General features: G+C 37.3%; 1 protein-coding gene across 1 annotated transcript in view; it reads left to right on the top strand.

The window, feature by feature from the left end:
• Nucleotides 1-17,208, top strand: part of LOC136873837 (aldehyde dehydrogenase, dimeric NADP-preferring) — a 99,082-nt gene that overhangs the window by 19,294 nt on the left and 62,580 nt on the right. Inside the window, exons 5-6 of the mRNA XM_067147106.2 lie at nucleotides 5,701-5,922; nucleotides 10,716-10,879. Of these exons, the coding sequence (XP_067003207.1) occupies nucleotides 5,701-5,922; nucleotides 10,716-10,879 (386 nt within the window). The remainder of the gene's footprint in view (nucleotides 1-5,700; nucleotides 5,923-10,715; nucleotides 10,880-17,208) is intronic.

The following is a 17,208-nucleotide window of genomic DNA, read 5'->3' on the forward strand; positions in this document are numbered from 1 at the left end:
AAAACGTTTCTCAAATCTGCTGAATGTTATCAAAAAATGCAAGCCTTCGAACTCTTAGAAAGGCCACGGCTACTCGGTAGCAGAGTTATAACGCATCTACTGTAGTTGATGCTTAGTAAAATTAAGTTTTATAGATAGTAGGAATATTTTTGTGTTGGATCGTCGTATTGTATAGATAGGTGGAACAGGTATTGCTGGCAAATTTTCAATGGATTCTCGTTGATATTATGATGCCAGTTTTAAGTTAATGGTTATTAACTTTTCAAGCGGTAATGACGGCATAAATCGTCATAGCCACATGGCTTCCTAAGTGGCCATGACGGAATATTCCATCATCGCATTGTAAATGCCTTTTGGCGATGGGTATGATGACTTATTCCGTTGTAGGATCCGAGATAGCTTTCTTTTGAGCGTGTATGTTAGTTTCAAGCTCTGTTTACAGCAGCATTCTCCTAAAACCACATGACCAGGCAAAATACTTTCGTTTCGTGCTCACGGCAGCCAGCTAGTACCGGCTGTCAGGCTGCTGAGAGTGGTAGATAGTGCATTATGGCAGGTGCAAGCGGAGCTTGGAAACGTCTGCGAGAAGAAGCACGGTTTGATTTATTACACTGTAACAATTCGGAGAGTGATGTGTCATCTGATAGTAAGACTAATGTTGAAATGTCAAGAGATTGCGAGTGCAATGGTGAAAGCGACTCAAGTGAATGTAAGTTACAGATGAGAAAGGTTCCACCTTATCAATACAAATTTATTTATACAAATATCTACAGTACCGGTTTCGACTCTTTACATGTAGTCATCCTCAGCTGTACACCGTTACCTTCACATAAATCAAATTAATTGATTTGCCTTGTCCATAATAATAGTCATAATGATAGGATATATCTTACTTCTAATTGAGCATACTGCAGGGTAAATTCGACTATGTACAATCTAAAATGGGTAGGTGAATCTTTTAGGCCTAAATTCATGTAAATGGGCTGTTATTAAAAGTACAATTACGTAAACACTTTTTTAAAAATATATGTGATACATGTAAAATGTTGTCTTAAAATATACAGTTCAAGTAAAATCCGTTATAATAAATATATAGGAAACATTTTGTTGGAATGAGTTTTTCGTCTTGCGTACGTTGATTTTCTTCAATATAATGTGAAAATCGTATAAATGGACTATTGTTAAAAGTACAGTTACATAAACACTCTTAAAAATATATATAGTACATGTAGAATGTCATCTTAAAATGTGCAGATTAATGTAAGATCCGTTACAATAAATAGGAAACAATTTTTTAGAGTAAGTTTCTGGTCTTGTATTTGTTGATTTTCTTCAATGTGATATGGAGAAAGTCTATGCTTTTTTGTAAGTGGTGCTCTTCTTTCTGTTGTATATTATGCTTATTCATTAGTTTATGGTTGACTTATCAATCATTAATAACAAGTCTGATGTGTTGTCTGAGGTAGATGTGTGCAGCTGCAGTTGAATATGGCTGGAGTATTGAATGTAATTTCTTTTCTGTGAGTGTCAAATGCAGGAGGGTGGGTCTTCTCCGGTCTATAAATGGCGATATGTGTCTGTAGACCGGAGAAGACCCACCTTCCTGCATAAATGGCAATATGTGTCTGTAGTCCGGAGAAGACCCACCTTCCTGCATTTGACACTCACAGAAAAGAAATTACATTCAATACTCCAGCCATATTCAACCACAGCTGCACACATCTACCTCAGACAACACATCAGACTTGTTATTAATGATTGATAAGTCAACCATAAACTAATGAATAAGCATAATATACAACAGAAAGAAGAGCACCACTTACAAAAAAGCATAGACTTTCTCCATATCACATTGAAGAAATCAACGAATACAAGACCGGAAACTTACTCTAAAAAATTGTTTCCTATTTATTGTAACGGATCTTACATTAATTTGCACATTTTAAGATGACATTCTACATGTACTATGTTACATAAACACTCTTAGTGTTTATGTAACTGTACTTTTAACAATAGTCCATTTATACGATTTTCACATTATATTGAAGAAAATCAACGTACGCAAGACGAAAAACTCATTCCAACAAAATGTTTCCTATATATTTATTATAACGGATTTTACTTGAACTGTATATTTTAAGACAACATTTTACACGTATCACATATATTTTTAAAAAAGTGTTTACGTAATTGTACTTTTAATAACAGCCCATTTACATGAATTTAGGCCTAAAAGATTCACCTACCCATTTTAAATTGTACATAGTCGAATTTACCCTGCAGTATGCTCAATTAGAAGTAAGATATATCCTATCATTATGACTATTATTATGGACAAGGCAAATCAACTAATTTGATTTATGTGAAGGTAACGGTGTACAGCAGAGGATGACTACATGTAAAGAGTCGAAACCGGTACTGTAGATATTTGTATAAATAAATTTGTATTGATAAGGTGGAACCTTTCTCGTCTGTAACTTACGATAACGGTCAATACGGAAAATGAAACTGATAAATCAAGATCAAGTGAATGTGACGGTAGCACTAGCGGCTGGTGACCTACCTGTTAGGCCCCTTTAAACGACAAACATCATCATCATCATCATCATCATCATCATCATCATCATCATCATCAAAAAGAGACTTTGGAATGCATCATTTGTTAGATGTACGTGGAAGTACGATTTTCATTTTTGGGCACAATGTCCACTGAACACAGTTTGTAGCCTTTTCAGTTTGTAAACAGGCTTCCCCGTGAGGAAAAATTGTCCATCCAGTTGGTGTACAATATAGTGACAATTTGGATGTAAAAGCGCTATTGTGTAACAGAAAACGTTCAAGATCTCGCAGTGGTCACCTGAACAACAGGAGCTGTTGACCACTACTTGCAGGAGCCGAGATGGCTCTGTACCTTCCTGACAGCAACTGGGAGGGTTGTATCTACTCAGTCATTCCAAAATTATCTCCATAATTCTGAGTCCCCTGGTGAGTATCCACATAAACCTCCCAACATAATGGCACTAGATGCAGATGGGTAAGGTAAAGCAAGGCATCATGGCATATTGTCTTCTTCACTGATGAGTGTAATATTTGACATCTAATAATCATTGGAAAAGAGCATGGAAAGAGTAAAGTAATGCCACAGGAATCAAATACACCATATCACACGTACATCAGGAAGGTGGATCTGTCATGCTCTGGGCCACCATTATTATGCATGTTGGATGCTACTCATCATCCTAAAGGGCACTATGACAAGTGTACGTTATTGAGACTGAATTCTCCAGCCCTTTGTCTGGCCATACCATCAACATATCAGACATACCCAAATAAATCAGATAGAATGGTGTGTGGTGTCTGCTGGCATGAATCCTATTAAACATGCCTGGGACCAGCTGAAACAAGCAATGTGAAGATAGGGGAACACACGTCTCACCCTGGACGACCTCCAGGAGGCTGTTGTCAAAGAGTGGGACAAGGTAATAGAACAGCGCCAACTACCAGGTGGGCAACTTGCCATGAATAATCGAAGCGTGCCTCGATGCACAAGGTTGTGCGACACCTTACTAAGGCGGAGGTTGTGATATCCTGGTTTGATAGATTGATGCAAATAATATGTTGTGTTTTTCATAGGTTTATGTATATTCCTCAAAGCAGTCATGTTATCCATTACAGAAAGTGTGTATGTTCCTTTCATACAGCTGTTTAGCATGTGGTATTTCGGAAAAGACCACCGAGCTCGATAGCTGCAGTCGCTTAAGTGCGGCCAGTATCCAGTATTCGGGAGATAGTAGGTTCGAACCCCACTGTCGGCAGCCCTGAAGATGGTTTTCCGTGGTTTCCCATTTTCACACCAGGCAAATGCTGGGGCTGTACCTTAATTAAGGCCACGGCCGTTTCCTTCCCAGTCCTAGCCCTTTCCTGTCCCATCGTCGCCATAAGACATATCTGTGTCGGTGCGACGTAAAGCAAAAAAAAAGACCAAGGTGTTCGAGGCATATTTTTTCACATCTCTTTCAGAAACCTATAACTTAGTCTGTAATAAAGGTTTCTTCAAGATTCTTTTTTTCAAAATCTTGAGAAAACAACCCTTTTTCTTATGACATGTAAACGGGGGCAGTGTGAGTAAAATTAATATTTTAAAATAAACAATATTTTATATATACACTAAATATGCTTTTTAAATGTTGAAATATCTGTAGCTTTGAAAGTAAGCAAAATTTATTCATTGCAAATGTGTTATTTATGTTACATACTTTATTTTCCGTATTATGACAAACATTTTGGAGTTCGGATTGAAATTAATTAACAAAATATTGTTATTGTCAACTTGATAAGTCTAAAAAACCAGCACAGCAGTAAGCACACATTGTTTGCCTACACTTTGTAGATACAAATTCAGAACCTCTGAATAACACCAATGTGGCCGATATGACCTTAGATATTAGGCCCCTTTAAACAACAATCATCATCATCATCATCATCATCATCATCACACCAGTACACACCTATAATATAACACACTGAAACTGGCCCAATAATGTTTTAAAATGTTTCCAGTTGTTTTCCACACTTACAAAACTTATTTACAAGTATGTTTTGCGATGTCCAGTTAGCATGGTCATCACTTTCATCTGAACTTGAACTGTCTGAGTCACTCAGGACACGTCTGTCAGCGTTATTAGTCATGCATGACGCAACTTCAGCACTACTATCACTGTCTTGGTACTCACTGTGAACAGCACTCTTGTGTTATAATCCAGATGTCGAAGGCTGATTTGGATCGAAACATGGGTTTAAATCACTGTCATCAGAGAAATGTGATAAATCATCTAACAAGTCATCGTCAGAGTTCTTGTCGAGTTCTGTCTCCAATTCACTACTTGTCATACGTTTACGGGAAGCACTCATTATTTACAAAGGCGATGGCTGTATTACTCAAAACGGAAATCAACACTCAAAATAATTATCCACTTGGAAAGAAGATACCGTAAAGAATCAGACAAACAAACAAATGATAAAACTGAGGAGTGCGCTAGGTTTTGCTGCCACTCGTGGTTTATATTGAAACAGCAGACTGCACAGCTCGGCGATAAGGTTAGCGCGGGCTAGCACTCTGCATTAGATGTGCTGGTTTCTACTTGTTGGTGTTTATTTTGTGCTTTGACTCTCATACTCAATCAGACTTTAATCTAACAGTCCCAGAAGATCTTCAGGACACTTAATATAGCTATCCTTTTATTCCATTGAAGAAATATCGCCAACTGGTCTTTTTAGCCAGTGTGTGACCATTGACGGTATATCGTCAGCTGGTCCTATACGGGTTAAACAATGTAGTACCATGCCTCGCAATCCAAGTGGTGCAAAAATTATTTTATGGTGTGTATATTCAGTTTTGTAGACTTGCCAAACTATAGAAAAATGTATTGAAACAGTCTGTAAGGAAAATATGGTCTGATATGTTGGATTTAACCTTTTAGCATATAATTTTTGTGATTGACATTTCTCAAAATTATCTGACTGTAGAATTCTTGGGTATATTTTCTAACCAGTAAAACTAGCCTTCATACCACTGGTTATTTAAACCAAAACTTGCCCATTTTTATTTTGGATGTATTTATTTGCCTTATAAGTTGACATTAAAGTTATCCGTGAAAAAAACTGATTGCGTGATGTATTGTTAATTTTTTTACATTCCAGCCTCCAAAGGGATTTGTCAACATGATGGATGAAGTGCTGATCTACAAGGAACCCTATGGTGTAGCTTTGGTCATTGGAGCCTGGAATTATCCTTTCTTTTTGTCCTTCAAACCAATGGCTGGTGCAATTGCTGCAGGCAACTGTGTTATTCTGAAACCATCAGAAGTTTCCCCTGCATCAGCTAAATTGATTGCAGAACTTGTGCCTAAATATTTGGATAAGGTATGTTTCTTTAAGTTATGGAAGATGCCTTATTGATATTCTTCCTTATTTTTCCTCCTGGCCCTTTCCCAACTGCTAGGGTTGGCACTACATATGGATTAAACTGGATGTTTTTCCTCACTCCAACCCTGTGTGGAGGGAAGTATTCACTATTGCATATTTCTGTGGTGGTTGGTAGTGTGGTTTGTTGTATGTGAATAAGGATATATATTAAGACAAACACAGACACACATATCTCAGGCGAGATAAATTAACCAAATGTGACCCAAATCTCTGCCCTGGCCAGGAATCTATCCAGGCACCCTCTGAACCAGTGGCCACTACTTGAAATAGATTTTCAACATATTATCCACTGTGCTGACCACTCATCCAAAGTACCAGACTGCAGATATCTTATTGAAGGTAAGGTAAGGGTTATTCTGCCCGAAGGCAGGTCCGAACCTCCGCAGAGGTGCTCCTGAGCCGGAGTTTACGTGCAGTAGGGTGGCCAGTTCCTTTCCGCTCCTCCATTCCCTTACCCCCCACCAACAGCGCGTGGCAACCCATCCAACTCCTGACCACACCCAATGTTGCTTAACTTCGGAGATCTCACGGGATCCGGTGTTTCAACACGGCTACGGCCGTTGGCTTCTTATTGAAGATTGTGTATTATTTTGTGTAGTCTCAAGTAATTTAATGTTAGCTGGACTGTTGATAGAATTCAGAGATTTTCATCGCTTGCTTACTAGGACTAATTTTGTTTTCCTGTTTTGAAATTGGGAAAAGACCTTTAACATAGTTGCTCTTAAAGTTCAACCTCAGTTATATGGTCCTTATTATGCTTGTCACTTACATTCAATGATATATGAAAAATCCATTATTTATATCTTGTTCAGTTATATAACACCATTTTAGTATATGTCATGGTGTCTGTTTTTGTCTCCATGTGCATTGTGGCGTATTGACAATCGAACACAAGGACAGCAAAACAAATGATGGCAAAACACCGCAAACACATAATGGTGATTGCAAGCAATACCACAAAAAAACCTAGAGGCCATCCCAGTGCGAAATCACGCCAACAACTTAGGGTAGGCCTCGACCAAAACACAAAGAACAGGCTGGGAAGCGATGGAATCTGGGCAAACCAAATTCAAAAGAACCTCAACAGAGGGTGGATCTTGGAATAAAGGATAGAACAATTCATGACAAATACTATGAAACACCATAAACAAATGTAATGAACGAAGAATTTAAATTTTTTAGATAGTAACACAAATTAATAATTTCATTAAATGAAGAAAACAAACAGAAAATAATGCTGAATGAATCAATAAGGTTAAAAAGAAATTAATTCATACACTGAAACAATTAAAAGGAAGGGATTTAAAATAAACTTATATGATAATCTGGATAGTTTTAAAATACCTAATACAAGTTTCCAGACTGAAAATTATTTTTTAAATTCATAGTTAATACCTTCAGAATTTTTAAATGAATTTTATAGCCTAATTCATAGAGCTTTTAACGTCCTTTTATCTGATGCAAATCAAAGGAAAGAACTCAACACAGTCTACTTTATTGCGAGAAAAAGCGGTTTTGGCAGGCATTTCATAGACAGGATTGTCAGTAAAATTGTTAACAAGTCTACCTCAACTCTGCTCAGAGAGTAAAAAAAGAAAGTAGATAACTATGCCACCTTCACTTACAACAGTTGAAATATTTACAAAATCACAAATATTCTTAAGAAACATAATATCAACATTGCTTTTAAAACAATCAGTAACAATGCTAATCTTTTCTATAAACAGTACAAGTCAATAACATCAGTAATAAATACCACAAATCAGATGTATACATGTTGAATTGTGACCAATGTCCAGTGTTACACTGGTCAGACTGGAAGAAGCTTTTCAATTAGATATAAAGAACATATCATCACCTCCAGGCACAACAAAAAATTCCGCCATGAGTACTCACATAACAGAGCCCAATTATTCCTTGACTTCCATAGAGCAAGACTTAAAAATTTACTTCAATAGTAAGTGCAATTTACCATTTTCATTCTAGGCATACTCAATTACTCACAATTTCACATGTGTTTCATATCTTTGTCTTAATTTTAATACATCTTCATTAATATAGACCAAAAATGCAACCCTACTCACAATTTAAATGAAATCTTGGAAACTGTGAATGTGCTTTTTGAGGCATTACTGAACAGTTTCTCTTTGAACAAGCCTCACAGCATACCTTTACACACTCGCTCCCCACCCACTGGATTGAACCCTCCCCTACTCTCCCTTCAAACTAGTTTTCATCACACACGGCCTCCACAGTTCACCTCCAGTCAGCCGTCAACATAAACGTACGTGGGCAGGCAAGGATGTAAGTAGTCAGATGTGTCGCATATTATTCCATTTTCACTTGTAATTATAAGATGCTTCAAACTTGCGTACTTTTAACGTAGTTAATAGCCACCGTTTTCATTCTAGGGATACTCAACTATACACGATTTTTCCATCTATGAAATCACAAATATTCTGCCTGCCTTATAACTAAGAATTGTTAACAACATCATCATGCCAACAAGAAGAACTCAGTTTTATTTTATTGGAACAATCACATGTGTTTCATATCTTTGTCTTAATTTTATTAGAACCAATCATTTGTGCTCCAGAACATTCTCCAAACATAAGTTTTTAATGGACGTATTCGGTAATCCAAGTCATATTTTAATACAACATCATCACGCCAAGAAGAACTCGATTACCATATTTTACTGAACTATCACATGTGTTCAATGTCTTCGTTCTTCATTTTAATAGAACCAAATATTGTGCTCCATTCTCCAAACATATTTTTTTAACATGAATTTTAATCGACATATTTGGTAATCCAAATCATTTTAATGTGTTTTTGTCCTTGTTTATTGTTCTTATTCTTACAATCATTCGGCTGATGATGTGTATAAGATAGACGAAATATATACCGGTATTTGTTAATTGTTAATTAAATAAATAAATAAAACAATCTTTAAGTATTGTAAAGGTGGAACATTTTACAATACCTTTTAAATAAGTATAGACCACAGCTTTAGTTTTTCTTCTTTAAGTTTAAACACACATACATATTTACCAAACTTCGTAGCATATCACGTGAGAATTTCGAAGTAAACCCTTTTTAATTTCTTCAAATATTATTTCAACCAACGAAGCTTAAATTTCAGGTAGTTCTATTTAGTACCAAAGGTACTAACGACGTATCACGTTTGCACAGCATAGTTAATAATGCAATCCGACATATTTTAATTTTGTGTGTACTCCGTGCGCCAAGATGGTTATAGTAGACAAGATACCTTCTCTAAAATATGAGGTTTTCAAAACTTATCGATGAAGTGGTTTATAAATAATCCTTATAGGCACCCTTTTTAAATAGCTGCACAACTCACAGTAGGTTTTAAAACAATAGAACTTAAATTACACTGTAATAATAACCTAGTTGAAGAATAAATAAAAAAATAAAATACATTTCAAATCGTGAGAAAAATTCCTCATGTACTAAAATGTCATAGTTGGTAATAATTATAATAATGTCCCTTAAATTATAACGCCGTAGCATGTATATGTGTTTATGTTCTGTCATCTTACAAAAGTCTAAGTACATTTCCATCAAACTCATATACTACAAAGGAAGCTACGAAGGAGGATAGAAACATTAAAAAAAAAAGGGATAAACACAATAGCAGGTCAGGGTGAAAAATTAAGCAACACAGAGGAAAGACGAGAACAAACATAAAAACATCGAAGGACTATAACAAACTTTGCTTTATCTTTCAGTTACAGAGCGATACTTCTTAGAATTATTTTTATTTACTTGAGAGAGTCTTTTGAAGCAATTAACTTATCAATACCGTATTTGAGCCATGTAATTGGTGTAGTGTTATTAAGTTTACAAAATGCATACCGGTATATTGTATTGTAACAGTGGTATCAACATTGAGTGAAGCTTCCTGAATTCATGTATTGTTACTTGAGTTTAATTCTTGAAGTTTTCAACAGACGGGTTCCATAATACACACTTAACTAAGCATAGTGTGACATAAGCCTAATAATGCCAGAGGTACCATAAAGCATTAATATTTCCTATGACAGTTAACATGGGATAAACATTATGGTACTAGTTTTACTTCAGTACCCTGCAAAGTCTAGTTTTGCCTGAAAATGAGTCCATACCAGAATGTAGTTCCTTTACGATGCTTTACATCAAATACCATGCAAACCAACTTAATTTCTGTTGGGAAGTCCATGTAAATTAATGCGGAAAAAATAAGGTGTTGCAAAAGTTTAGGACCTGTGGTATTTTGTTACTCAGCCAGTGACAGGGAATTTGGTTGCTTGACTTTACAGAAAAAGAAACATGACACTATATATAAGGCTGAAGAGTGGATTAATCTACTTTAAGCTAGATGTTTCAGACAGCACTGCTTATTTTTTTGTAAATCAGAGCATGATTAAGGGTAATTGAATACAGAGGTCTGATTGTGACTGCATTAATAAATAAGGTTATTGGCTTTACATCCCTCTGACTACTTTGACAGTTTTTGGAGACACTAAGGTGCCAGAATTTAGTCCCGCAGGAGTTCTTTTATGTGTCAGTAAATCTACCAACAGAAGGCTGCTGAGTTCATGTGAATTTATTCTAAACTATTTCAATTTCTTTTTTCCTGGCAAATTTTCATTGTTAAGTATAATTGTGCAACTGGTTTAGACTTTTGTCCTTTATTGTGATATATATTGTTTTCATTCTTGTAGGAATGCTATCAGGTTGTTTTGGGTGGTGTACCAGAAACTACTGAGCTGTTAAAAGAAAGATTTGATTATATATTTTATACTGGCTCCACGACTGTTGGGAAAATAGTGAGAGCAGCTGCAAATGAGCATCTCACACCTGTCACTCTGGAACTTGGAGGCAAGAGGTAAGCGATCTGTAACTTTGTAATGTTACCCTTTTAAACCATTACTATTAGATTTTTCATCTATGAATGTAGGAATTTGTAGACAAGGAGCCTTTTATATCTTACGAATTTGTTACAGACAACTGTTACTTTTCTTTCCTTTTTCTCTGGTTTTTGTCCTATACAGTGGAACCTCGATTTTCTGTTTTTGGAGGGACCCTGGGGAAAAAAGTATAATGCAAGACAACGGAAAATCCAGGAACGAATTAAAACCATCAACAATTTGGCTAAACATCACAAAAATGAAATGTGTATAATTATAATCTCACAAACACTCCTAAACCAAACCATACCAAACTACATCTCTAATGGGCCTTCACCTACAAAGCAACCACTACCAAGCCCGAAGGCCTGCAGATTACGAGGTGACACATGGCCAGTGTAACGAATCCTCTTGGCCGTTATTCCTTGCTCTTCAAGATAGGGTTGCCGTCTCACCATTAGATAGTTCCTCAATTAAAGGTATCACATAGGCTGAGTAGACCGGGAACAAGCCCTCATATCCAGGTATAAATGGCTGACCTGCCCGGGAATCGAACCCGGGGCCTCCGGGTGACAGGCAGGCAAGCTAAACCATGGGGCCAGCTTTGAACATTCATTACACGAGTTAAAAATCTTGATACTTTATGTTCAGTTTTACCGGGGAAACTTTGTCACATTTCCGTGATAACTTCTTTCATGTCAGCGAATTTGATCAGCCAAACTCATTGAAAAATCTAATAACGCCAAGTCAAACCAAACAACAATCGATCACAAGTAGTTTTAATTCTATGATTTATAGTTCAGTTAATATGAGTTTCGACTTGACGTTTGAGCGCTGCTTTTTGGCGGAGAGTTAATTAATCAATAGCCAATCATAGGCAGCCGATCGCTCCGATAGAGCGCGTTAGATTCCAGTTCCGATTAGCAGTGTTGTTGATCTGTTGTTTACTGTAATCACGTGCTGTCAGCTGTGTCTTGTATTCTGCTCAGTTCTTTTGGTGGTCTTTGTGAATCTTTGTGCTAGGTTGTTCGTTTATGTTTCGTAGTGTAGAGTTTATAAATTTATTGTTTAATAGTATAGCGCATTATATTGTAGTAAATGGTGTGTAACAAGGTACAATAGTGATCTAGTTTATATAGTAGCTTAGTTTAATATTTCATTTGGTAGTTATATAATAGGTTAATTTTAGGCCCGTGTATGAATTTGATATTCTGTCATGTCAACGCCTACTCTAAGGATGAAACTCCCAAGAGAAGAAAGCACTTTGGACGCAGTATTCCACTAGGGAGCCAGGTCCGGGAAATTGTTTACAATGTTAGGGAGTATTTTGGGAAGGAGAAGGATAACGGCGTGCCTCCCTTGCCTGTTGCGAAAGCAGTTCAGAGAACATCTGACGTGACCAAAATTAACAGGGGCACAGTTATGAGCATAGGGAAGGAGAAGTACTCTGCCGAGGACTAGACAGCGGGGCTGTCCAAACTTGAAACTCCAGGGTAGAAAAAGAATAAGAATGTGATTCGTCGGCATATTTACGCCTATGAGGGGGATCTTATGCATCTTGTGCCTAGTGCCCAGTTTATGTGGTGGATAAAGTAGGCAGGAGGCATGGGCATAAAGTTGTTCACCTTCCACCATACCATTGCCATTTTAATGCCATAGGACTGATTTGGGCCCAAGTGAAGGATTATATAGGTGAGAATAACAGACTCTTCACAGTTTCGGAAGTTGAAAGACTTATTTTCAAAGCCGTAGGCCATATAAGTACGGAGGACTGGAACAACATTGTGAGACATGCGCAATCCGAGATGATTAAAGCTTGGGAGAAAGAAAGTCTCACAGACGATTATGTTGAAGACTTCATTATCTCGTTAGGGTCAGGTAAGAATGAAACCTCAATAGACGATGACAATGCTGATAGTGACTCAGAAATGAGTGGTGTGTTCCCTTTGTAGGATTATTTCCTTCCTTAGGGGAAATAGAATCTAACAGCAGTGCAAGCTCTTCTACGTGGTGAGTAGAAATTTAGTTTTACTTTCTCACATTTTATTTGTTTGAGCATTGACATATTTTTATCTTGTAGCCTTATCCTAAATGTGTTGTGTATTATTGTTCACCTTATGTGAATTACGTAGGCTGCTGATTTCAAGTTTGGATGGCCCCGCTGTCTAGTCCTCGGCAGAGTACTTCTCCTTCCCTATGCTGATTATGGAAATATTCCAGTGTATACATTTCCATTTGTGTTGTGTATCGTAAATCAGATCCTTGTATTCGTAGTAGTTTGGCACCACCCCCTAACTTCCGTTTAACTGTCAAGTCGAAACTCATAAAAAACTGAACTATAATAAAATAAAGCACATTAGATACAAAAGCACCCATAATGATGACAAAACCCCCTCTTTTTATTTTATCTTCCATTGTAATTTGGTCACCGGTATGCAGTTCATAGTAAGTTTATGGAAATGTTGTACTGCGTAAATTAGGCCTATGTTGACTTTTAAAGGTTATGCATACCTGCCAAGTATTCCGGTATTTCCGTAAAATGTACAGATTTTGAGTGTGTTTTACGGTTGTACGGATAAAAACTTTATTGTACGGATTTTGAATATCCGCGCTTGGTTTTGCTTTCTGCGCTCAAATCGGATTTGTTTGACTTTCGATAGTAGCTGGTAATACGAGATACAGTGTTTGAAATTCAACCGGTAAATGTATCGATAATCACATTATCGCCATGCTTTTGTCACCTGTTCTATCTCAACTGCTACTTCATTCAATGAGATTTTCCCAAACAAGTAGCAGGCTGCGATTTTGAAGAAACGAAATCCGTGAAAAGTAGCAGGCTGTGAATTTATATAAAACAAATTTAGTAACTGCGCCGTGCTTCGTAGCGGCTGAAAGGCTTTGTCTGTGTGCGTGTGTAACATTGGCGGTAGTTCTGAAACTCGTGGAATTGTGTGACGAATTTCTAATTAATTTAGTAATGTTGGTAATGAGTTCAACTAAGAAACGATATTATCAGTCTTTTCAGGAGGCATATTCTACTTAATTTACTTGTTTTATACAATCACAGAGAGTGTTCCCAGTGTTAAGTGAAAACAGATGAGCGCTCATCAATATGTAACTTTGTGTAAGTATTTAATTTCAGGGGTGATCATAACATATACAGTAAAACCTCAATGCATAATTTTTCAGAGGGCAGGGGGGAAATTACGATGCATGCAGGAAAACTATAAATGTGGGCAACATAAAAAATAGAGGGAAAGCAAAATAATAAAATACGGGTACTGTATTGGGACATTTTTCGTTATGTAAATTATTTATTATTATTCTTATTGTTGTTATTGTTATTATTAAAATAACAACAATAACAGCGTGTGGCCTCCGGGAGCCAGGTGCAGATTAATTCTGATGTTTAATTTGGCAAACAAACAGCCCCGAACTGTTGGAATTAAGCAAGGAAAGTTAAAATCCTCGACCCAATCGAGACCCCTTGACCAAAGGCCAACACGTGCTAACCATTTAGCTCATACTATACATACCAGTATCAAAATATTTCAACTATGATACAGGCCTACGAGATGAAAAAAAAGAAGCGTGACTCTTACGCCGTTTCGTTTCACATTTCTACACATTTTGTAATAATTGAAAACCTGTAAGTTCAGTTCTCTTATTGTAAATTATGGCGATAACCTGTAAGATTCCGTAGACCCTTTGTGAACGATAGGTTAGATACCCAACACGGCGCGGCTCCCGCAGCTCAGCTCAGACGATGTCACAGAGGTTAGAAATTCAACGCAGCGCATCTCAAATGATGTTGCAGCAGCTTGTGCGAAGCTGCCAACTTAGGAACTAGTTACAAGACTAAGACTAGGCTGTGAGAAAGGATTATTGGTCTGGCTTGGTTAGGTCCAGCTTTTCAAGACTATTGTGCAGAGGGCAACAAAGTGGTCAATAGGTCTCTAGCATCCCATACACTCCACAAGGTACGACGCGATTAATCACCCTGTGACTAATTAAAGCGTATCCAACGCACTGTGTGATTTCTCATTTTCAATGAAGTTGGCAGCCCTAGCCAGCCTATACCAACACAGAAAATGGTGACAAATTTGAGTCTGTCTACGTTTTAATTCTTTTAAATAAGAATACTTCTAGTGGTCGGTTAGTGGGCCGAGGAGAAGCGTTGGCACCAGGAGGCTCGTAGTGAGGTTGCACGTGAATGACCCGCGCACAGCACTCCAGCCTACAAGATCCTTGTTCGAGACCAGCAACTCCGAATCGTACATACATTCTCGCGTAACAAGTTGCCGCTATTATATGCTAAGAGTATTGAGCATTCCCTCTAAATTCAAAAACTTTTGCATACATTTTTCGTATGTATGATCAACCAAAGCGGGAAAATTGTGATCGAGGATCTCGATATTTCGAGAAACGATAGATGTGGGGAAACTTAACATGGTTTATATGGAACATTTTTGGGACCGAATAAATTCAACAATGAATACGGGAAAATGACAGTTCCGGGAACGATGCATCGGGGTTCTTTTGTATTTGATTTGTATTAGTATTGTTTATAATCTCTCCCCCCCTTCTGCCGTCCTTTTTCATTATGTCTCAAGACTTAAGAATGCGCGTGTTGTTAAAAATGTTCCACTTAAGGATCTTCCTGATTTCTCTTTTTGAAAGTTGGCAGGTATGTCACTGTCAGTAAAAAGTATAAGCGGCATTACTAAGGTTTGGATGTTAACAAAAAGTCCTATTTCTTTCCTGAGCTCATTTTACATGAAATCTGAAAATTAACTATGAATGATGGGTCCCTGACACAGTTTAAGGCAATTTTATGTTGCATATATACTCATATTTTGACCATTTTTATTGTTTTGGCCATATTTTGGTCATTTTAGTGATGTAAGGTCACATTTGGTTATATTTTGAGCACTTATGTTGTTTAAATTGAGGATCGTTTTTAACAAAGTACAAGTTATCTGCATCGAGTTTCAAACTAAGGATTTCAAAATACTGTAGTAGACATATTTTTCTTTCTTTTTCCGAAACAGACAGGTAGCAAGTTTAGAAGACGTGATTCCGAGAACGTGATGCTCTACAAACGTACGCCGACAAATACCAAAAAGCATGATCATACTTCATTTTCTTTCGTACTTCTTTAGGAGAACAGAGTGAGACCTGTGCCTGAGGGCTATGCTGCTGAGTGAATTTATAAAGTTTTAACATAGGCATACCTACAGTAGCTCTGTCAGTTTGCAAGATTAAATGTGACTGCTGTATTATCGCTAATCACTTTTTGGCATGTTCAGTGTTAGTAATAATTGAATACTTGCTACCTATCCCTAAAAATACTTAAGTCATATTTTTTAGGCCATATTTAGCTAATTTTTAGAGCATATTTGCTTGCATATTTTGTACTCATACCAGCTGACTTTCCCGATTTAGGCAGGAGACTCCCGATTTTCGACAATTTTTTGTGCCTCCCGATTATTCTGTTATTTCTCCTGATTTTAGCTTTTGGTTAACTTCAAACATTTGTTTTCATATCCTGCCATTTCAGCTTTGTACGCCAGTGGACGGAAGTTCTTCCCCAATTGGCCGCTTTCAGATGAAATATTGACGTTTATTATTACGAGAAATGCGCACGAGTGTGCGATGTTTATTGAAATCTGTATCTCGCGACGCGTATATCGATTGTCAATCTCTTGTATTTGCGTGTTATGTTCGTGTTCATTCACATCAGTGTAGTTGATTCTAGAGAATAGTCGCTATATGTCTTTTCACGAGAGTTTAATCCTGATGTAAACATGGTGTATCCACGCCTCCGCCAGAGAAAGAGCTGTGATTCGCTGAGCGTGTAGTACCGACCTCCACCCGTTAACATCTTGTGTTCAGACGTACAGGGCTGTGCATCTCATGCGACAACAGTGCGAAGATCTGAACTTCTGAATAAACACATTTGTGTGCACTACCTAAAATAGACGAGGAACAGTTTTTGACAATATCATCATACTTCTCGACTCTTTGAGGTCGTTTACATTCCTTTCCCGGTGTTGTTAATTTCCTTGCCTTTCTAAACTGTGTCCGCACGTTATGAATCGAACTAGCCAACACACCTCACTACTCTGCACTTGGTTTCTCTACCTCTTTTATGACTAAACCTGGATTCTGTTCACTTAGTTTATTAAACACATTCACAATGCATTGCCTATGGTCACTTCTGAGCGGTTTTTCTCTTTTGTGCTTCCCTACACGCGATAGTTCTACCTCTTGCTCCATTTCTCTCACTATGAATACTGACTCACTA

This window comes from Anabrus simplex, chromosome 5, assembly GCF_040414725.1.
Source record: "Anabrus simplex isolate iqAnaSimp1 chromosome 5, ASM4041472v1, whole genome shotgun sequence".
Lineage (NCBI taxonomy): Eukaryota > Metazoa > Arthropoda > Insecta > Orthoptera > Tettigoniidae > Anabrus > Anabrus simplex.